The 25,331-nt window shown below is 33.9% G+C and overlaps 1 protein-coding gene across 1 annotated transcript in view; it reads left to right on the top strand.

The window, feature by feature from the left end:
* LOC134535244 (zinc finger protein 665-like) overlaps positions 1 to 25,331 on the top strand; it is a 193,887-nt gene that overhangs the window by 85,704 nt on the left and 82,852 nt on the right. The window contains exon 10 of the mRNA XM_063374315.1: positions 4,837 to 4,978. Within this exon, the coding sequence (XP_063230385.1) occupies positions 4,837 to 4,978 (142 nt within the window). The remainder of the gene's footprint in view (positions 1 to 4,836; positions 4,979 to 25,331) is intronic.

Raw genomic sequence — 25,331 nt, 5'->3', positions numbered from 1 at the left:
ATGTGTGTGTGAGTGGGTGTGTGTGTGTCTACCTCTCTCTCTCTCGTGAACTACGTTTAATAGCCCGCAATCTTTCATAGGTAGTCTGTATTACGACGAAATGGCGAGATTTCACCAAGAATAATTAAATTATACTTTAAGGTTTTGTTTTATTGAAATCTCACATAGACCGTGAACTTCCCCTTGTTTCGAATGTCAAGTATGCAAAGTTTAAACTCAATTGGATGAACAATGCGTGAGAGTATAGAAAGTGAACACACAAACATTAATTTTCCTATATAAGGTGTATTTAATTGGTAATTAAATAATTTTTTTATGAATTTCAATATTTTTCTATATTTTATATGTCAGTAATTACAAATTTTCAAGATGGCGGCTGTGATGTTTTAATATCAAGATAGTGGTTGAGGTCAGCGGCTTAGGGTAGCTTGACTATGAGAAATTTAAGCCGCTTTCAGGACATTTCAAGTATCTGAGTTTTCTTGCAGAATAAAACATGAATATTCTCTCAAGTCTGGAAATTTAAAGACAATTTTGCGAATTTTCTGCAATTTTTTGAAAAATTTGGTGTTTTTTTTTTTTTTTTTTTTTTTTTGGCAATTTTTGGCAAATTTTGTGTGTCAAAGGTCAAGGACAAGGTTGTCCAAGATGGCCATGACGTAACAATCGAATATTGAGGAATTCGCCGCCACCACTACACTCTGAACTCTGTCCTGAATTAACTTTTATATCTATCTTTTACCTATTGTAGCCGTTACTATGGTGTGACTTCCGGAAAAATCTGATTTGATTTTTCATTTCATGGTCCCTAGATCCCAAAACCATCGACAACACAAAGTATGCGTGTGTGGATGTAGACACACACACAAAACATTTTCTCAGCATGGAATATGAGAAAAAATATTTAATAAATAATTTTGAAATATTAGACAACAAACCAATACCCATAAAGTCTTGAGCTCTTATTTAGATATGTTTCATGATTACGGAGGAAGTCTTGCACTTTCATTTGACAAAAGGTTTTCCAACTTACTTTATTTATGAGTAGAATTAATTTTCACCATAAATTCTAACAAACATTTCTAGGATTTAGTCCAGTTATTCATATTGTCTGTTTCCATAAGCACCTCACCTGTGATAATTTTTGACATACTTTTTTAACTTTGTGTTATTTACAATATTTCTCTTAAATGGTTAATGCATGTGTGACTAATTTTGAAAAAAGTTTCTAATGTACATTTTGCCCATGTTTAGTTTCAAGCACCATCAGTAAAGATTCTATGATCATATATGTGCCAATTTAAAAAAAAAATCTTTCAGTATTTACTTATGTTTGCAGTTAATTTATATCAATAGATGTATTGTTAATGAAATAATTTTTTATGTAATAATAAATAAGTTATTTCGATAAATTTAGTTCTTATTAGATCTTTTTTTATTTTTTTATTTAAATTTTGCAAGTTGCATTACCGGTAAAATATTTGTTACCGAAGATTTTCATGAAGTCATGTACATCTACATACATACACAAATATTTGACACTGTAGTATTAGAGTAATGAACATAGAAATTTCACATAAAACAGTTTTTCTCGTGTGTGTAGTAGTTTATTTTGCATCATTGTGAGTATGCTATTTTTTTTATATTGAGGAGTCTTTGGACTTCTTAGTGACACTTAGTTTTATTTTTTGTGTGATCTACACTAGCCACACTGCAGCATTAAATTATTAATGACAAATTGTGTTTGGTCCTCTAAGCCAGTGACCCATGACCATAACAGGAGAGCTAGTTCGGTCAGATCCCCAGTCAGGTAATGTTAAACCTAATATATGTAATGTTCTGATTACTCGTGTAACAATAGGTTTTCTTAAAATTTATAATTTTCTCAAATTATGAATTCATTATTGCTAAAGTATTTGTGCTTGAGTGCTAACTTTTATCACTGAGTTTAAAAAACCAAAATTTCTGTAGTATGTTTTGAATATTTTCTCCCTGTGCCAGTCAAAGTTTTTGTAGCTGAAATTGCTTATTTTTTCATTAAATTCTTTCAGTGCAGATTCCCCCCTTAGGTTTTGATCTTTGTGGCTTCCATCCCAGTATGGCTTTATGAATGTTCTCACGTAGGCATTTAAACTAGGGTTTGCCTGAGTGCAAGTTCTGCCTAAGTATAACGCAGTGCCTGCACTCAGTATAATAAGAAACAAAGCTGTAGGATAGAAACATTGTTGTTGCATAAATTAAATTCACACACTGTCGTATACAAGTTAGTGACATTAAAGCTTCAGCAAGAATGCATAGGTTCCCTTGCGCATAAGCGTAACCCAGTTGAAAGTACACTATCCCAATTATTTTGTTTACTACTAGCAGAGTATGAAAAGCCTCATATGATAAAGGCACAAAGTATACAATATTCAAAAGGGTAGCAATGCATAATATCTCAGAAGCAAATAACTGAACAAACCATTATTGTAGGGCAGTTCCCCAGCGGATCATTATCTACAGATCCAGCATGCAGAACCTGGGCAACCTGATCACCCTATTTCAAGCTTATGATTCATTCCGGGACAAGGTTTTCCCTTAACCTTTTTTGAGCAAGCAAACTTTTCAATTAATATTTTCTATATCCAGAAAGTGTCGTGGCCGTTTATAAATTACACAATAAATGCAATAATGCAAGAACTGCTAGAAGCAAAAATTTCAATAACACTCGTTTGTGAACTAGGCAACATGAAAAAATGCAACGCAAGCATCGCCTAACTAAAACTTCTTGCATTTCGGCTTGCGTTGCCACCTTCCACACCAGAAGTGAACTGTTCCGAAAACTTTTAAAGGTGCAGACAGTATATGCATAGAAGGCCAGAATGTTGTTTTTATTTTGTACATCACATTTTGTACTTGTTAAACTTTTGCTCTGTAAAAATAAGAAAAATGCTTTTAAATACAAATTATTGACGATAATATATGTTTTGGTTTCATGATAAACATGAATTAACAAAAAAAAACCCGGGGAATAAATTCATTGTCTACTGTTTTACAATTTCAAGTCGTATTGTTAGTGATGTCTTGCTACTTCCGTGCTTCTTAAATGACCGTGATTTTCATGCATTGGTTGCATGTTGCGCTGTTGCCTTGGGTTTCTTGTTTAGCTTATAAACCCACCCAAGTACCATTTCCATTGACTGATTTTTCTTCTTGGTGAACTCGTATACTGGGGTAACATACCCAGATATTTCATATGCAGTTCATTAGGACAGAGATCTATTTTTCCCTTAACTTCTTTTTAGCTTCCCTCCTTGTGCCTATTTGGGTAATCAACACCATATCCGACAACTGCGATCAACTTTTTTCATTTTCAACACATTGCATGGGCTATTTATTCTTTCATACCTATTTAACATTTTATTTTTTATTTTTAGTGTATGTGCCACTTTTAGGTAAATATTTTGCGCATTCATTTTTGTAATTTTAGTTGCATTTTGGTAGTAGTGTTAAGAGTTTTTTTTAGGGAATAGTCTCTATTCACAGTTTTTTTTTTTTTCATTTTACAGAATTTAAAAATCTAATTGTTGTCCTACCATTCTGCCTCATTACTTAATTCTCGGTCTCCACGGGGCTGGCAACCCGTCATGTTCTCTCATGCGTCATCAGGCTGTGCCTCCGATAGCAAACACACGTTGTATAGCTGTATTCTGCACGGCAGCTCAGATAAACCTGTCACATAGCACCATTCTGCATATCCTGTTTTGCATTTCGAGATGGCAAAACTTCGTCTTATTACAGCAACTACACAGGTTCCCAGGTATGTCACAATTTTCCTCCCCGCACCCTTCCAAGTCTTCAAGCCTCGTCAACGAAACACCTTCATATCAGGGTGAAGAGTTCCCTCCCGAGACAACTTTTAATAGCCTTCCATGGTAAAGATGCTTCCCGTGGCTCCCTCTTGGACCCTGAAATTCTGAAGTAGAGCTCTGCTCCCTTCATTTTCCCCATGCTTAGCTGCACATTGTTAACACAAAGACTTACAAGCGTTCTCCAAACACTCTCTGCAGACACTTTGTCCATGCACTTGTTTCGAACAAAATCGACAAGAGTTATTGTAATAGTTTCTCACCATTTTACAGATCACAATTTATCATCTAATGTAGTAATTTTTTGACTTACTCTGGATTATTCATTAAAAATGTGGATTATCTTTGCAGTTACCATGTTTTAACGACAAACACAGCCTCCACATGAGGAAGTGTAAGATTTTTTTCATAATGTCACTCTCTAAAGTCGTTTATTTTTGTGATTTGCTGTTGAGTTTTTTTTGTTAGCGCTGCATTGCATTTCTGTGCATTTCTTAACAGCCCTAAGAATATCCCGACAATTCAGTTCCAAAGTACTTTCAAAACTAAATAAAAATTTATAATATTTTGATTAAAAAAGATTACTAGAATTACCTTAAAATTTTTAACTACAAAAATTTACTTGTGTCTAGAATTAAATATTGACTGGTATGTTACTTTAAATTATTTTAAATATCAGTTTGTTGTCTATTTCAGTTATAACCATTAAAATAAATACATGCTATAACTTAAGATTTCTATTCTAAGAACTATAGAATTTTTCATGGTGCCATCTAATCATTAAATATTTTGATTTAATTGTAAACAATCATGCATAAACTTCCATCAATTAAGTCTTTAGATACTAAATTATCTACCAATATTGCCGCAAACAAAACGTTGCATTTAAGCAAGAAATAGTAAATATCAACAATTATAGAATCTATTTTTTCAGTGACTCCACGGTATTAAATAAAAAAATATATGTGTATATTTTAAATAATTGCAGGTTCGCGATGCCGGACATGAAAAGCCACATGATGGACATCCGCACACCCGATGGAAGTATCTTAAAGATAAGCGCCCCGGGAAACGGGGACCAGGAGCTTAGCAAGACCCTAGGAGTAGAGATGGTGCAAAACATGTACAAGGTACGTTATAGCTGCCTCCACAAAGCCTACACAAGGCTGGATTGTTATCGCATACTCTTTCTACTAGTTGTAAGTAGTGCAGAGCAAGTACTTGTTACAATAAAATGTGATGTGTTCCTTTTATGTATGCCATTGAAATAAAATATTAAAAGAAAAGTTTTATTAAGCATCCGTATCTATGTAATAATACAGATTGCCGCTTCCATTACATTATTTAGCACTTTTATAAGAGAGATTAATCATGTAAGATTCTAAAACAAAAGAAATTTGACAAAAGTTTGCTGAAGCTTCAACATGTAGCAGTTGGCACCAATGTCAACCAATGATCGAAACTCTGTTTCTGTTAACAGCGATGTGTTAACATCACTAACATTGCTATTATCGTCGTAAAAATATAAAAGAAGAGTATCTAATTTCACTGAAGAAACAAGTTCAGGTGTTGCAATTCTCTACTTCTCACACATTCATTCTGGTAAGCACAAATTTTTGTTATGCATACTAAATAATCTTATCGTGTGCTAATACTTATTACGTTTATGGATGCAGGGTGATGGACATGTCATGGTTAATGGCGTTCGCTCACCTGACGCTGCTGTCCCAAACATCTGACTTCGGAGAGGCCGCGTGTTACGATTTAACCATGAGTTAGATCAAATCTGTGACCTCGCTGCTTCAGCTGATGCTGTAGATGGCCACAGGGCGTCGTGACAGTCGGCTGAGGTATCACCACAGGCGGAGTAGCTGATGACACCTAACCTCGCCGTGACATTTCGCCAGTACTCGAACAAAAAGTTTAACAAAACTATTAATTTTTGTGCGTAATATGTTGCACTAACTGAAATATTCAAATAATTGTCACCTAGAATAATCACACAAAATAAAATAAACAAAGGTAAGCAGATAACCAACCTGCTTGTTTTTATTATTTCTTAATTTCGATCCACTTAACACCCTTAGGAGTGTGTTTAAATTTGGTCTTGTTCTCACCATGTTTCCTCCACTGAAGTGGAATATTTTATAGATATTGGTACCGAGATGCCTTCCAGTTTTTCTATGGTCATTCTAATGACTAATTTTAGAACACAAGGTGAGTTACAGTGTCCTCCAGTTCCCATGTTCCAGCCATCTGAGAAGACATCCTCAGTTGCCACATTGCCAGCTGGAAGAACAGCAACTCTTCATTGGTTCAACGGACCAATGGAGATATCCAGAGATTACTCCGGAAAAGAGGGATGTGTGGTTGTCCCTAATGTCAGTATTTATGCCAGCTAACTCCACACGAATCTTTAAGTCTGGTACGTTTTTTGCCAATTCCGCAATCTTATCTACTCGGATGTGAAGAATTTGAGGGAGAATCAAAAGAAACTATAACTCAGGCAGACATAAAAGAGTTGATAAGAGAGAAGCTTTTAGCAGAAGCCAAAATCAGACAGAGAAGAAAACCTGCATCTAGGATCAAGAACATCAAAATTGGAGATCTCGTGCTGAAAAGAACAGTTCCTGCTAGTAGCAAATGGGAACATATCATTAAGAAGTTGTTTTTGTCATATAATGGTTCCTACCATGTAACTAATAAAAACAAAGAGAATTTTTACACTCTCGAGGAAATTGAGTCAGGGAAAACCATAGGTAAATTAAGAGCCTATAAAACAGCCATAGTTTGATATGTACACCTAATTGTAAAGTATGTTATGTTTAGTTAAACTAATGCTGTCATCAAATAGAAATTTAATTATTATAAACATCCCTAGAATTTCAGAGATCAGAATCACCTTTGTGTACGACCATGTTGTTGTTGACGTTATTACTAATAACCTTGGGTTTTGGTCAGCTAATAATGTATGTTGCCAGCTGATTTTATGCGAAGTGATGGATAATACTACTTTCTTGTGTACAGTGCACTGGTGTCTGAGATGTACTGAGCTAATATGCTGTTATTCGTAGGCATCGGTCCTATCAAATTTTATTTTCATGCCTTTTCTATACATATTTGATGACTTTAAGTTTCTTGGTTATGAGCAAAGACGATGTTATGTACATCTATGTTAATATATTTTATGTTTAACTACAGTAAAACCCTGTTACGACGTTTTTCAAGTGATTGGATGCTAAAAGCTTCTTAACAGGGAAAACTTCTTAAAAGGGAAATACATTTGCTTCATAAAAATCAATTTTAATAAAATATAACATGCTGTTTAACTCAAAATTACTCACCAATTATCTTTGTCACGCTGGAAAAACTATATAATTATATCAGTAAATTGAATTAGTTAAAATGAATTTTTCTAATAAGCACAATAAAAAACAACTATCAAAACACCAAAAAAAACTAATATTTACTGTTTTGAAAAAAAATTCATTATAGTTGTTTGTTTCAACACATTTTCATTTCGTTCTGACGCATCGCAAAATTGTCCAGTTCCCATAAACTCTTCCTCATACTATCTGGAACATTTGGTGTTCCATGAACACACACACTCTCTCTCTCTCTCTCTCTCTCTCTCTCTCTCTCTCTCTCTCTCTCTATATATATATATATATATATATATATATATATATATATATACACACACACACACACATACACATGTATATATATACACACCTACACATATACACACGCACGATTGAAAGTAAACAAAAAATATTTTCATTACATTGAAATGAAATAAAGATGTACACTGTTATTGTTTATATTGACCAATGCAATGCAAGTTTTATATGTTATATGATATTCTATGTTATGATTTATGGTGATTAATTACTATATATTTCTTATAACTTATGTTCATGCATTTATAAACAATTAACATTATCAATGTTCATGTATATAATTTACAATTGTAGAGTTACAATAGTTTGTTTTCCACTTATGAATGATAAATAATTTTACAAAAATAACAATTTAAAAATTAAAACTGAAAGTTTGTGAAAAACGCTTACCATAACAATTGTTTAACATACATGGTAACAAATGCTTATATTTAAGGGAAATTTATTTTACCAGAATGAAATAAAATTATTTTAGTATTTATTATTGCTTAAATTGTGATTTCCAAATAATGTAAACAAACCTTTTATGAATAAACATCATAGTATAAGATTTTTTATATATATACAGTAGAACCTCACATATCCGACCATGACGGGACCGGGCCATGGTCGGAACGGCCAAAAGGTCGGATATCCGTAGGAGCAAAAAAAAATGCCTTTCCCAGCTATACAGTTTGTTCAGTAATACAACTTTATTTGTAAAAATGTTGCTGTATACATTTCGAACATTTACTGTTGTTAAATTATAGATGATGAATACAATGTAAGCAAACCTTATTTAAAGAATTCAGTAATGTATTTTTGTTTCAGTTTTGCCAAACTTGATTTTGCGGAAGTGTCCCTCCACTTTTTTTGCCCATAATACGTTACGTTACGTTAAAAAACATAGAACAGTACAAGATTATAGTACGAGCACATTCTACACCAACAATCACGTCTGAACTTACAGTTTGCGACACGAAGACATGTAGATGCGTCACTTTTTCAAGTCTGAACAGGCTCGCCAACCACGGAGACTAGGTCGGATATTCGGAAGAGTCGGTTGTGGGAAGGTCGGATATGAGGGGTTCTACTGTACTATGAAATCATGCAACAATATGTTTAATTTATAATTATAAGTTAATTGGTTTAAGTTATATTAATGTTTGAGATTTAAAAGTTAGAAATTTGGAGTATGATATGTTATCTGGAACCACATTATTAAATCTGACAGTAATAAACTAGAAAACGTCCAATTAAACTTTTATAAGTTATAACTTTGTGGCCGAGGCCAAGACCACAAAATATTGTTTCATTTATTTTATAATTTAGTTAATTATAGCCTATGTATTTTAGTGTGTAATTAGTTTTAACTTGATGTAAATTTTTGGACATACGCCATTGCTAAGACCTTTTTCAGTTGATGAAAAACTAATAAATAAAATAAATAAATAAAAATACCCCAAAAAGACAAAAAAAAACACAAAATTAAGCAAACAATTGCTGTTGTCAACAAGGATATGAACACCAGAAAATATTCCGAAACAGGAATATGGTCAACAAACAAAGAAAAACAAAGAAAAATGTACTAAGAGAACAAAAAAAAACACAAATGATGACAACACAAAAAAAAATAGTTTTATTGTTTGTTTTAATATTTATTTACGGCAGCTAAATGGGTATGTAAATGTAAACTATTTTATGTAAGCGGCAGTTCATAAGTTTTCAGATATTTAAATTATTGTGTGTGTTACTTTTTGTGATCAGTAACTTGCGATCAATGGAATTGCTGAGGTGAGCGCATGAGAAACTAATTAGTGTGAGCTTGGTACAGCGCCGATAGTGCTGCGCTAGTTCTGGACTGTTAAGTAGTGCAACAGAGGACCGACAGAGCGGCGAGGCAGTTGACTTCAGGCCGGGGAGCAAGTATCGCGAGCCATTTTTGTTAACGACTTCAGCCATGGCCATAGTGTGGACGGTCATGGTGTTTTTTTTTAGTGTTTTAGAAGAGAAACTGTAAGCTACTATTGCTCGTCTCAACTTTGTCCGGGAGCCGATGGTCAGCAGTGCAACAGGTGGCACGTCAAACTTTGCCAGATTTAAATTCATGACTAAGCAGGAGAAACGTCCACGTTTTAGTTTAAAATTTCTGTGCAATTTGAGGTAATTACGTCATCTTGCTGCCAGCCTGAGCCCCTTTTGTTTGGAGAACCCTTAGCTGCGATATTCTGCACGTTTACAAGTTTGGAAATAGTAAGGCTCACTGAAGATTTACTATTTAACAAATAAAAAAAATTTATTTTGTACTAAAAACAATGCGATATAGAACTTTACCAGACTTAAGTGATTTGCTAAGTAAGGAGGCAATATAGTTTGAATATTTAAATGCTATACTGATGAGTGTTCTGGCTGATGTTTAGGGAATCAATTTTATATGTATGCATTATTTATATTTTAATTTTGTTGAGCTGCCACTATTTTTTTCCTTTTAGTATGAAAGTTTTGTAATATATATATATATATATATTTGTATTTTAGCAATGTATGTTTTAGGAAAATATTATAAAGCATCATGTTACTAGACTTGTTAAGAGTGGTATATAGGGAAGCGGCTACTCAGAATCCGGCGCGAGCAGCACAAAATACCTCTAGCCTGGGCGGAGTTTAGCCTTGGAGGAGTGGCCTACTAGGAGCGCGTCCTGGCGAAATGATGCCGGTGGAGGGGATGGACTCGGTTTACCCTCCCTCACTCCATGGTCATTCCCTCCTCATGACGGCGCGGTACGGGTCGGGATGTCTCGACAGCATTGCTACCTGCCTGCCTGCCTACCCCGTACGTGCGGAGCGCCGCGCGAGCTAGCAGTTGCTACACACAACGTTTCATTCAACTCAAATGTCAAATAACGCGAAAAGTATGTTTATCGTAATGGTAGCATATTTTTTACGCGTGTTTAGTAGTTCATAAGTAGAAAAAAAGATAAAATGCATTACTTTGTTTTTGCTAAAAACACAAACTTTTACATGAAATGGGAAAAGTGACATTACATCGTAATTTTCGAAGTCACGTGGATATTAAACGTTACATATCCTCCAAGAAACATGAACTTACCTTATTCTGCAAACAAATCTTGCCGAAGTTAAATATATTTTCCGAATCGATGTTATGTATTTTTTATAACTCGCATCTGTCAATGATAGTTGTAAAAGCGTTTCGAAATACATACATCTTATGTATTATTTTAAAAAAAAAGTGTTCGTGACTTTATAAGATGGAATAATCTCCTTTATAATTGTTTCACTTGTGTCATGGCAATGAGTTATCATGCAGGTAGCATATATTTTATTTGGACGTGGTAGAAAAAGACACTATACAAGAAATCGTTACATAATTACACATTAAAAAACATGTATTTATTTCACATGTAATTCATACATTTTGTTTCACACCAATAGACAATGTTCATTATGTTATAAAAGACAAAGAAATTTAAAAAGAGCACTATAAATTAAACCAACGTGCGCACGATTTACTTCCAAGAAAGACAAATTAAAACAAAAAAAAACTGTACGGTATAATAGACATTTCAAACACAAATATTTTTACATCACAAAATTTTTTTCAAAACTGTTTGCAGAAAAGTCCAACAATCTTAAAAGTATGTAGATGGCCTTTAGAGAGGTACTTAAGAGAAACAAATGCTTAAATAGAAATAATTTTACAAATCCGATACAGTAAACGACAACAGATTATTTAAACAAGTTTAGTAGAATTACACACAAATTGGTTTTACCTGTGACGCACAAAAAATTTACATAAGCTTTATATTTTTAACTAGACAGGCATTTATACTACACCAATCCCTCGCATAGCACGTCTTCAATTAATGCGAATTCAGTTAGCACGATGTAAATTTTACTGCCCTAGTCTCGAATAGCACGTCTGTAAATTTCAGTTAGCACGAAATCGCCACAGGCTAAAAAAAATCTCGGAAACGACGCGACGTCAGGTATGGAATTCGAGGGGGGAAGAGTGGTTTGCAATGCGAGGGGAAAGAGATGCGCACGCAGATAAACAAACACCGGGCCGCACTGTTGATGCCCGGCCGCAGACCATTCCCTACCGTTGATGCCCGGCTGCAGACCAGGCCGTACCGTACAGAAACCAAAGCAGATGAAATTGGACACTTTTTTTTTTAAAAAAGCAAGATGATAGTGTAAATTTCACCCCAGAAAATATTTAACTAACTTTTATGTTTTGTATATGTACATATTGTACATACAGTAAACTCCCGGTATATCGCGCCCCGATTGATCGCAGAATCGGGTATATCGCGGGTCAAACCATGTCCCCCAGTCAGAAATGAATAATAATAATGGAATAAATGGTTGACAGCCGATTAGGATAATTTTGCGTTGTAACTAACAAACTAAGCATCGGGCAGAAAAAAGCCTAGGCGTAGAAAATGTCCGCAGTAAAATTCTAAACAAGATATCTCCGTACATTATTCCTCTATCTTGTAGGGTTTTCAAATTATGGTCCAATCCAGCCCAGTGATATTTTCTGAAACACTAGTTCTTAACGTCGCTTTATCTCACAAATGAAGCATTGGACAGGGGACCTGATAAAGCCCACCGTCCAGCGACATCCAGCGTGACTCGGCTGGGGATTGATGTTGGATAGGCTTGGTTGTCGGCAAGCGCGGGGTAGGGAGAGGCGAGCCGAGAATATGGAGAGAGGTAGAGATTAGAGCGGGCAGAAACACCAGGGGGAGTGGGGGAGGGAATGTGTTCACGCAGCACACAGGCAGAGCATGAGTCACTTGACTGAGCAGCGTCGCTGCGTACAAGGCAAAATCAGGTAGTCCGGTGTTTAAAATTCCACTCCAGAATCTTAATTGGTACTTTACTGGACATATGTATATAAATGTTTTGTTACAACTTAAACCTACAGACGTAATATTATTGGGTAATTCATTGTATTATACAAGTTCATCTTTTTACTTTGGTATAATGTTTTAACATTAAATAGTAAAGTAAATCGGCTAGCGTATTTTTAATCTTTGCCCAGGAATTCCCAGTGGTCCAATATTTACGTGAACCATACTGTACCACTTTTGCCGTGAGGTAGTAAACAAGTCCCGGAAATGTTTATGTGGAGCGGTCTCCCGACCTTTAAACAGAGGCTGGGGAATATAACACTTGCCGATCCGAGCCACACACACTCAGCAACTCGACACAGCGTTTGGTGAAATAAGTAAAGACAAAGTTTAACACGGTTTTTAATACGGCGTCACTGATTGCGCTAAAATTAAATTGGCGCAATTTTTGTTTCCCGCATGTGACCATTTATAATTTACTGTAAGCATGGATAATAAAGTTTAACCACTTGACACGATAGACGATTCTTTATTTTTTATTGTACGAATGCTAGAATCGTTTTTTTCCTGTATCTGCGGCCTGCTTCTACAAAAGACAAGCTATCTGTAAGTAAATCTAGAATTTTTATTTTGTCAATCAAACTCGGTACTTTGCGATTCATATTCGGTTTGAAGTATCACTACGGCCTTTCTTTTTAGAAGACTTTGACCACAGAATCGTGTGTAACCGCACACACTGCACTTACTTTGTTACGGACACTGACGAAGCAGATACTGTGGCTAACACCACGAGACTGGCAGCAGCAGCTTGTGTGCCGCACATGTGTATGGCGGCGTGTGGCGCGCTCGTAGGCCGTGCGACAAACTGTGCGCGGCACGCGGAAAAATAAAAACAATTCAACATTTAATATTTATCTTTAAAATTTATTATTTTTATTTTTTCACCCGTGTTTAGTGGAAACTGCGGATGCAAAGTCCGCACAAAGGCGGGCCGTCTATACTGTGCGTGCTTGCCGACCTATTAGAACACAGGCGGTGTTTTATGCCTTTTGACCGTGGTCACATCGAAACATCGCGGTTATGCAACAACGCGGGTAAAAGTTATGTCCCCCGACAACCGCGTTAAATAGGGAGTGTACCCGTATTTTAATGTTATGTTTGTGCTCTAGGGAAAATCTAAATCTGTTTATCTGTTAACTGATTTGTTTACATAGCCGCTTTTATAAGAGGTGTGCATAACAAATTAAATGTTTACATATGGCTGTGTGTTTTAAAGTTATATAAAACCCGTTCTTAATTTCATAAAAGTGTTTTAATTTTGTTAAGTTTTAAACGTAATAACAAAGGATCCAGCTGCTTGCAACAGCAGGCAGACAGACGCGCGCGCGTGTTGAAGGTCACGCCTGGGCGGGCAAGCCAACCTACTGACTGACGGTAAATATGTTACCACTTATCTCCCGTTACACTGTGCCATGTTTTCTTTATCTAACGTATTCGGTGGTAGGCTTAAAAAGATAAATGATATGACATATGCATTTTCAAGTATTATTCTACGCATTTATATTATGTAAAGATTACTTCCCTACACATCTTGGAACACATTAAATAATTTAGCCTTATATTTATGGGGACTAATGCTTCAGAATACGCGATTTCGATTAACACGAACATTTTTAGGAACGAATTAGTCGTGCTAAGTGAGGGATTGGTGTATTTGATTTAATGCACACACACTTTTAAAACAACAAAACACAGAATTTAATTTTGCTTACCACTGAAGCAAAATATTTTTATGGTCGCTATTATACATTATTTAACGAAATTTACTTTGTTTCTCCTTTTTGTTAGGACTTACAAGACAAGAAGTTTATGCATACCGAACACTCTTTTTAGGAAATTCTCTTGTTTCTCATTTACAAATTTTACAAATTTCTCAATTGGCTGCCAAATGAATTATTTCCTTCAAACTAAGTAACAGTTACGACCACCTCAGTATTTATTCAGCTAAACAAGCAATGTCTTCTATAATTTTAAAGCACCATTGCTCACTTGAGCATTTAACCATTCTGGAAAGATTAACTCAGCTTTAAAATTTACATTATAGGTAAGACATTTTATATTTTTACATGTCCAAAATAATTACGGTAATGATTCTCTAGGTAGGCACTGAACGTGACCACACGGCCTATACTTTCTTATGCACATGTAGGTGCTGGCATACTAAAAATGAAGGTTCATGAAAATGATTGTCATGGTTAAACGTTCTGGAAACAATGAGCAAGAATAATTTCCAGTATGAAAGGTGACAGTTTATGAAGCTAAGTGAGCAGGCGACTTAGATTGATAAATCAAACAGGTCACTATAAAAATTAGTTTGAATGATTATCCAAGACCAACATTTTCTTTAAAGTTCTGCAAAAGCTTGAAAAATGTTCACGTTTAATGTAATCAGGGTGTAATATTCGGTTTTGTTTTGGACTATCTTCGTTTTCCCATGCATTTTATCTTATGGCTTCTGATAGCCTCTGTTATGTGCGGTGGATCCCGAATTTCCATATTTCTTGTGTGTCTAGGATCAACTAATTCCGGAAGAACGCATAGTGTGTAAAATAAAACGAGTTTTGGCTCCATTTTTTCTTTCCAGAATGTGTCATCTCTGAAAATTTCCAATAGGTACTTTTAATTTCTTTTGGCTCGAAGTACAGATGCCTAACAAGCAAATATCCCTTCTGGTTATGTGAAGCTGATTCTGGACTTGATAGAAATATTCATGATCTTTTTTAAATGAAATGACAGTAGGACTTTCTTCAGAATATTTCCAATACTTTATTTTGCCTTCTCGCATGGCTTCATTTATGTCCATTCCATATGCCGAAGCAGGACACTTTATTTCTACGAGACGGCCTTCGCCAACAAGGACATCGGATGTTGCGGCAAGAAATGGGTGTTCTTGGTCAATAAAAAGACCAGCTTTACTTATATTAATTTTTTCCTGGTCTTCTAGCTGTTTGATGACTATTTCTTCGGACTGCCTGCCATGTTGTACTGCTGGAACATTAAGTATGTCATGAGAGTATATTATGGCTCTTACTAGGTTCTAGCAGGTTGTTGTTGGCTTCAAATAGGTTCAAACGTTTTATTACAAAAATTCTAAATCAGCGATAAATGTTTGTTCTAAATACCTCTCTTTCCTGTTGAACACTGCTCATTTCATACGTCATTTTATTAAGTTCTCAACGATGTTGATGTTTTCTATGATGATGGTGTCAGACACTTCCGTGAACCAATGAAAAACACCGGCTTCCGTTTCCAGCAGTTGGATTGGTGGCTGAAGTTTGGCGTACGATTTGGTGACTGTCCTGCAAAGATTAAAACAAAATATATTTGTGACATGTCGAGTATCAAAATTCCAAAAGTAACGAAATTTCCTATTTTGGCTCTAATATTTGAGTACAATTTTATAGTTGTGTGTTCCGCTCAAAATGTTGATGAATTACTCTTTAAAGGTAGTGACATATTCAGTTAATTCTATAATCCTGCCTATAAACACTACCACTGTTCGCAAACTAATCAGTAAGTGTGGGATATTATGTAAGAGAGTTTTATTGTACACTAATATGACAAGTCTAATTCCAGAATGTAGGTACAGCACGAGATACGGGCATACACATGCATGCACGTACAAACTTGCATACAAACAAGTAACATTCAAAAACAAGAAATGCCTATGTGGAACAATAATAATTTATGTCATCATATATTTACTGAATGTTTTGTTTGCAGGAGAGCCATATTGTATATCGTCCTTTACTAGAAAGCCTACAAGGGGAAAATTTTTCGCACTCAATATTTTTTACAAGGAAACATGGAAAATCACCCAATGACGCAGTTGAATATTACAACATACAGCAGTAAGGATTCCTGGCGTTTTTCCAGCCAAGCGGCTACCACAAGTAACAATAATTTGTTGATAGTCGAACGCATTTGTAAACTGAGACACGCTCAAACAAGGGAAATGAGGTGGGGGATGAAGAAACTGTCTTTTGGAACCGAACACAGTGAGTCATCAATAGCTTGCCTTCCATTCTCGCAATTATTCCCCCACCCTCATAACTTCGCCCATACTGATTTATTTAATTATCTTTCGGCTTGTTTTATAATAGCACTAGTATTTTTCACATCACATGGACTTTTCTAGGACTGAATTAATGCCCTATTAGCTCACTTTTTAAAATTACTAATTGAAATTGATAATCGATGACGTATGTATGGTCGTCAAGCCATAATAACTTCCAATGACTTACATACAAAAGTAATAACGAGTATCTAACTTTTCTTTAATCTGTCCGTAACACTAGGCCTATATATATTTTTCCAAAAACAAATCCATAGAAGTTAATTACTGGACTGAAAATTATTTATATGAAAAATTTAAGCCTTTCATTAGACTCCGAACGTAATAAAATGCTAATTCTAAATGTTATCGTTAGATACATTTCGCAGTTTGTGTAGTATAAAGCACTGGCTACTTACTCCTCATCAGGATTCAGAACCATATTTTCATTCTCTGCGTTGCTTGATCCTGGTAAAGAAAAATGAGCCGTCAAGTTAGCCGTTTGGGGATCAGTTACTGTGCTGCACCATATTCTTCAACTCTTCGGATTTTTCTAAAAAATTTAATGCTTTGTACAAACTAATTTGTAACATATGTTTCTTAAAATAGTTTCTAGCCGGGTTTGGATTTCTCCGGTGTTCTTTTACATTAATAAAAGAAAAATGAATATCGGTATCGCTATATCTTACCTTTGTTTCTGGTACTCCATCAGAGCTGTTGCTCTTCTTTTCTTCCGTTTCGCACTTAAATAAAGTCGCCCTAACTTACCGATTCGTTTGTCTTGCTTTTTTTTCATGCGTACCGACTAACAGATAATTGCGTCTTTTTTATATTATGCGAAAGCTCACAAACAGCATTAACGAACCATTGAACGAATCAACAGACTTAAAAATCTTGTACAATGTAGGTTGCTACCGAGTGAAGATTCTTTTCAATCTACTCGCCATGATAGTCCAGGAAATATATGAAAAAAACATGGACAAATTGCAAGAAAAGTTTTTTTTACATCAAAATTCACAGAAAAATTCGTATAATAACATATCCAAAATCCACCGAAATCCACTTTCTTTTGGTAACTTTTTTCCGGGTTTTGTTCCGGAAAAACGTGAAATAAAATAATAACTCAAAAACGGTGCATCTGACGACAAAACCTGTAGAGACAAAAATTAAAGAACATTATCTTTTCCATAACATATCCAAAGTTCAAGAAAATCATCTTATAAATTCTGCTTCGTTTTCCGGGATTAGTCCCGGAAAAAATATTAAAAATGAAATAAATCGAAAATTGTGCACTTTACATTAAAATGGTTTAGGAAAAAGATAAAGTAAACAATGTTTTTCATAATATATGAGAATTTAACACAGATCAACATTTAATTGTTTTTTTTTGTTTTCCAGGAAATGTCCCGGAAAAAAGTTATCGAAAGAAAAAAAAACGGAAACCGTGCACCGTACTTCAAAATAAATCGTGAATTAAATTAAGGGCAACAAAATTGCATTATATAATTGACCTTTATCAAAATGTGCTTAAAATTTATGTACTATTGTCCTGGTATATGTAGTTACTATTCATACGATTGAATTCCCATTCCCTTGTACTGAGTGATTTTATGTATCCATGTGTTATAACTCTGCAAACGATAAAATATATAAAATTAAATTAAATATGTCATTGACGGAGGATATTTACTTCATCAGTTACCTTGGTCCCATACTGCAACATACAACGAGATCGCTCAGCTGTACGTGAGTTTCATCTTGAAAAATTATGGATTAGCAACTACTGTATTTGATGGATATGGGAAAACTCACAGTACTAAAGACACAGCACATATTAGAAGAGCAAGAGGTAATGCATCACCTGTAGTTGAATTCACAGGAGAAATGCAGCTATCACTCCGTAAAGATAAGTTTTTTTTTGAACGAGCGAAATAAAGGACAATTTTTAAGGTTATTAGCAATACATGTGCGCGAAGAAAATGTCCTGTTGTCGAAGCACCAGGTGATGCAGATATTTACATTGTCCAAGAAGCTTTAAAATGTGCAAAAGAACAGTTGACAATAGTTATAGGAACAGACACAGATTTACTTGTCCTTTTACTCTACTATTTTGGCTCACAATCACATAACTGTTTGTGTTTAAAAAGTGAACAAAGGCAGAAGAAAACATATCACATTAAGGAGCTAAAGCTGAAGCTCGGTGATGAAATTTGTAGTAATATTCTTTTCTGTCACGCATTCATGGGATGTGACACGACATCACACATCTATGGTATAGGAAAGGGGAAAATATTGGATCTGCTCCAGAATGACAGTGCCTTCAGGCAACTTGCGAAAGTATTTTCAGATAGCATTCCCAGTGTGTCAAAAGAAGACACTGTAAAATCGGCAGAACAGCTGTAGTACGCCTGTACAATGGGTCAAGAAGTGACACTTTCGACACTTTGCGTTGTAAAGTGTTAAGTGAGAATGCAGCTACTAGTTCCAAATGTGTACAACCAGAACAGTTACCTCCAACTAGTGCTTCAGCTCGTTTCCATTTCTTAAGGGTTTTCTATCAGATACAAGAATGTAAGGGAATTAAGATGAATCCAGAAGAATGGGGATGGAGACAATTTGCCAATTTCGACAGACAAGCCAACAGCTCTGGAATGCCTTTTGAAAGTAATCAGGTGCACTTGCAACGAAGATGGTTGCGGTGCATCCAACTGCAGTTGTAGGAAACACGGCATCCCATGTTCTTCGGCTTGTGGAAACTGTCATGGATCAACCTGTAAAAACCGGCGCGAATTACCTCCCGAGGACTGCAATTACTGTGACGGCTTTTAAGGTAGGGTGTTCCTACATATCCATGCAAATTAGCCTGTTTTCCTAACCAAATACAATGATATTTAATGCTGTGACCTTATAATTGTAATATACCATTTTGTTCAGAAAAATATATTATTTTCCAATATAGATTCAAATTTTCATTTTTCTCGTCGAATAACTAGAAAATTATCAACGAATTGCTTGTTTTTACCATTTTTTTTAAATATATTTTGCGTCACGATTTCCAAAATATAAAACTATATTGGAAAAACTGCATTACTTTTCTCGTCAGATTAATAATCTGGAAGCTGTAGCTATCATAATTCTCGAGAAAATAGGCTAGTAGTGGACGCATGTATAACTGGTTTTTTAAAAGGGGTATATACCGCTCTTAAACAGGATGATTCTATTAAATAACATTTCGAGCTGATATGTAGGTTATTTTCCGAATTTTTGGATCAGTTTAACATTAATAGAAATATAAAATCACGCTGATGTTTGTTTAGGTAACCTATATTTTAAATTAAAGTACTTATGTATGTTACCTAATGCATATTTATTCAGTATTGTGTGTTACAGAGTGCATCCCAATGTGTGTATATTTTTCTATTTCTTCTCGATATAGGTCACTGGAAATCTTGTGTAAATTTAATTGTATGGTATGTTTTGTGAGAATGGACGTGTCAAATTTTTCTTTCAAACGATAAGCAGTTGAAATGAGTCTGATTTTTTTTCTGGAAAATAATTTTGGTAGATTTCAAAAACGTTTTAACACATCACTAACTGAAAAAGGAATATAATTTAAGTGACTTTAAAATACTCGTATATTATGGAAATTGAATATAGTTCGGATCTGACAATTTGACATGGGATACAATGCTTTCTGTTATTTTGCCTACATATTCAATACTTTTTCCGTGGACGATCACAAAATAAAATCTATATAACAGATTTCAGTGAATTTAGGATCTGGTATAGGAAATCTTGTGTGCTTCTGTTTGTCCCACCGAAACTTTTTCAATACGATGTTCCGTTTTCGTTTTATTGAATTTTTAAAGATTTTCCAGGACGAGTCACAAAAAAACTATATACATATTATGTAAATATATATTTATATATATGAGCAGATTTTGGTGAAATGAAATTATATTTAATACAAAAAAAGTAAAAATGCGCCATTTTCAATTTATTTTAATATTTTAGGTTTTTCCGTGACGAATTCCAGAAAACAAAACAGTAGTTATTAATGAATGTTTGTAAAATTTTGATATGTTATGGTAAATTTGGGTCTCTTTAATTTTAGTGTCTATACCTTTCTTCGTAGAACGCACCGTTTTACAGTTATTAATTTATTCGCTTTTTTCCGGGACAAATCCCGGGAAAAACGTTACCAAAATAAAGTGGATTTCGGTGGATTTTGGATATGTTATTCTACAAATTTTTCTGCAAATTTTGATATAATAAAACCTTTTCTTGCAATTTGTCCATAAATCGACCCCTTTTTCTCATAAAATGCCTGGACTATGAATCCTTCAGAGAAACGGTGTTGCTGTGTAGTGGGAGGAGGGAGGAGGGAGGTTTATCACCGTTACAGATCAGCACTTCCCCTACAGCGGGCGACGTTGAGGCGTGTCAGTGTTATCCCCACCCTGCTCGTCTTCCCGGAGCTTGGCGTCAACTTTCACGTCGAGCAGCACAAGGCAGACACTAAAAATGCCAAATTAGCCAGTTTTCCTAACCAAATAAACTGATATTTAATGCTGTGACCTTATACTTTTAATATACCATTTTGTTCAGAAAAATATAATCTTTTCCAATATAGATTCAAATTTTCAGTTTTCTCATCGAATAACTAGAAATTCGTCAACGAATTGCTTGTTTTTACCATTTTTTTAAATATATTTTGCGTCACGATTTCCAAAATATAAAACTATATTGGAAAAACTGCATTACTTTTCTCGTCAGATTAATAATCTGGAAGCTGTAGCTATCATAATTCTCGAGAAAATAGGCTAGTAGTGGACGCATGTATAACTGGTTTTAAAAAGAGGTATATACCACTCTTAATGACTTTAAAGACATTTCTATGATTTATAGTAGCAGCCATTTAGAATTTCTAGTTATTTGTATGAAATTGTGAATGAACCTGTGCATGATATTACAGAACTTAAAATTTGTATTGTAATTGGTAAAAGTTTAGTGCATATTTTCTCCTGGTTCCACGCAGTTCTCCTTCTCCTTAATTGTATCTCTGCAAATCTTTGTTTGTATTTAGGACTGTCGTTCAGGGGAGTTGCAGTGTTTTTGACCGCACTTAGTTCGCAAGTTTTTCAATTTGTTTTATGTACATGCAACTTCTGACAGAGAACGACAAAGTTGTGCTCCACTGCGTTATTTGACCAGAACTTAATCCAAAACGTAATCTAATTCCACTTATTGACTGTAAGAAATTATTATTATTATTTTTCTGTAATTGTTTTAAATAAAAAAATATAGAAATTTCTTACTTGAAAATACTAGTTTAAAAGTCCCATATTTTAATAACCTTTACAGGCTATGTTCTTTACTTTGAATAACCACACTGACATTCTTCATAGATTAATTACAAACTTTAACAACCTTGATAAACATGTTAATATTTTAGACAGTAAATTTAATATGAAACCATTATTTATTATTATTTATTTACTAGATTTGTGACATGCACACCAACAGCCGAAGCTTTGGAGGTGTGCACAGAACAAGTAATAAAAACACGACACATACAAGCGAATAAATACAACATAAACAGGATAATAAAAGACGACACATACAAGCGAATAAATACAACATACACAGGATAATAAAAGATGACACAATAAAAAAAAAAAAAAACAAATCAGCAACTGAGATAATCTTAACTAAATGATCTAGAATGGGAAGAATAAACAGGATTATAAAATTACTCCAGATATTAGGGTAATCATAAAAAATTAAAATTGAAAGTTTTTAATAAAATTTTCATATTTATTGAAATTTGAGATAAGTCTGTAAATTAAATCATTATTATTGTGTAAGGAACATAATAGGGATCGAAGGCGGCTTTTGAACTGCGGGACTCGAATACCAGAGTTATCAAGTAAGTATAAGCAATTAATTTTTGAACTATAGCACTTAAACACAAACAGGGCATCCAGATGGATGCGACGATTTGAAAGAGATTCTAATTTGGGTAATTGATGGTGTCTAGAATTAATTATTTTGAAAAATTTATTTTGTATGGATTCAATTTTGTCACTATCGGTGGTGTTAATACTGTTCCAGATAACTGAGCAATATTCGAGTTTACTTCTAACTAAGGACAAATAAAGAGTAAGAATGGATTCAATATTAGATGCATAGTAAGTTATATAATTGATTAAATATAAGGTTCTACGGGAAAAGAATACTAAAGAATTATCATGTTGATGAAAGAATAGTTTGGAGTCAAGAATAACACCAAGATCTTTTATACTAAGAGATATGGAAATTTTTGAGTTGTCAAGAAAATAATCATATTTAACTGGATGAATTTTCCTTGTGAAAGAAATAATTTTTGTTTTATCTTTGTTAAGTGAAACTAAATTCATTACACCAATTATCAATTGCAGTAATATCAGATTGAAGAAGCAGACAGTCATTTAAGGAGGAAATTTCTCTGGATATTTTAAGATCGTCAGCAAACAGAAAACCAGTAGTATGATGAAGAACTTTAAAAATATCATTGATATAAATATTGAATAATAAGGGAGATAAAGTACCCCCTTGAGGCACACCAGAAGTAGCATGATATAAAGTAGAAGTGTTTTTATTAAGTGAAACAGAGAAACATCTATCTTTAAGGTAACTAGTAAACCAGGTTATATAATTATTACAGAGACCGAAGTTAGAAAGTTTAGCTAGTAAAATGGAGTGATTGACAGTATCAAAGGCTTTAGCCAGATCAAAATAACATGCATCAACCTGCCCCCTTGTTGTAACTTTATTGTATATAGGATTAATAAATGAGAGAAGATTAGTAGAAGTTGTCATACTATTTCTAAAGCCATGCTGATTAGGAGCTAATCTGTTGTTTATTGGGAAGTTAATATGTTTAAATATTATTTTTTCAAAGATTTTAGTAAAGCCATTTAATAATGATATAGGCCTATAATTAAATACACTGAGTTGTATGGGAATAACCTTAGCTATTTTCCATTTAGTGGGGAATACTTGTGATTTTAGACTTGTATTAAATAGATGCAACAATAGAGGCATTAGAATAAAAGAGCAGCCTTTAATAATGAAATTTGGTATACCGTCAGGACCAGTAGACATAGTTGGTTTTAATGATTTAATTCCCCATAAGACCTGGCTTTCTGATAAGAATGATACAGGAATTGAATCGTGAATAATATCGGGATCAATGATACGAGGGTGGTTGGTGGATGGTACATATACACTAGCTAAGTACTTAGCAAAGACATTAGAAAGAATACCTGGATCATTACAGATATCACCATTGACATTAAGAGAATGAGGTTCACTATAACCATTTTTCATAACATTGACATATCTCCAGAATTTTTTAGGGTTATTCTTAACCTTATTATTGATACTACGATTCCAATTAGTTTTATCACGCTTAATAAGATTTTTAACTAGTGCTCTATATTTAGAGAAAAGAAGGTAATACTGAGTATTATTGTTTCTTTTATAGAGTTTATGAAAGTGTTTTTTTAGATTTTATTGTTATTTTTGAATGTTTTAATAAAAATTATATATCAAATTATTACATTTTCATTTATCTTAGGATTAATTTCCTTTTTCATTTTGGATAATTTTCGCATTTTAATACATTTATAATTTATGTTGCAATTAATAAGCGATCATAAGTTCAATATGTCTTCCAGTTGTTTGTATGTTGTTCTTTGTTTTAGTTTATGTTTATTGTTGCCTGCTTTTTTTGTTTTTTTACTTGTATTTACTTATATGTGTAGTTGTTCGCTGTTTATATGTATTGTATATAATTATATTTTGTTCATATCACTAAAGTTCCGCAACTATGGTATGCATGTTATTAATTAATTAATTAATTAAAGATATATTGTAAATGAAAATATGTCAGAAAACATATGCTTTTAAGGAAAAATATTGTAAGCATAATTAAATATTTTCTCTCATTATTCCTATAGTGATGTGCAAACAATCTCTCTCTGTCTCTCTCTCTCTCGTCTTATTGAAGTGGTGGAAGACAGAAAATGTTTTAGAGTTTGTAGTTCCATCTTAATGAAACCTTTTTGTCATTTGATCATTAATCTTTATTAAATTAGATGGGTGACATTCATTTTATAATATATTTATTATTCTTCTATTAATATATTCTTATAATTTAAATGCACTGGTACCCATCATTGCTCTAGTTATCATCACTAGTAACTTAAAATGTAAATAATAGTGAAGAAGCTTAATAAATTGCCAATTTAAATATTTATAAAAATTCTGTTGACTTTCTAGTTAATTACCATGATCGTTTTCGGAAGGAACCCTGTTTTCAATCGAAAACATCAGTGAGTCAAACGTTGTTAGTGCAGCGATGATAAAGAGGGGAATTCTTATACTGAAATGCTAAGGTTATATATATGTGTGTGTGTGTGTGTATAAATTCAGCATCTGTATGTTTGTGCTCGCAAAACTCAAAAAGTAGTCAATCGATTGACTTGGGATTTTGGCGCAAGATAACATTTCAATGTGCAAGTATTTTTATATTAAAATATTCTCGGGGTCTGTCATTTTCAAAGTAAGAAGCATGAATTTTGGTATGGTGTTCGGTTAGAAATAAACATATATGGGTGTGAGCGTTTTTGGAAAAGAAAAATATGCACCTTTTATTCACATTCTGCTAATGTACAGTTTAGAACATAATTATCTCTGGAAGGTCTAGCAAGAGAAAGGAGATAAGACTTTCACGGAATGAATATATTCTTCTTGGAATGTGTGTGCGAAAAAAAAAACTTTTGGC

The sequence above is a fragment of the Bacillus rossius genome, chromosome 8 (assembly GCF_032445375.1).
Source record: "Bacillus rossius redtenbacheri isolate Brsri chromosome 8, Brsri_v3, whole genome shotgun sequence".
NCBI classification, from domain to species: domain Eukaryota; kingdom Metazoa; phylum Arthropoda; class Insecta; order Phasmatodea; family Bacillidae; genus Bacillus; species Bacillus rossius.
This window is presented reverse-complemented; position numbering and strand designations above follow the sequence as displayed.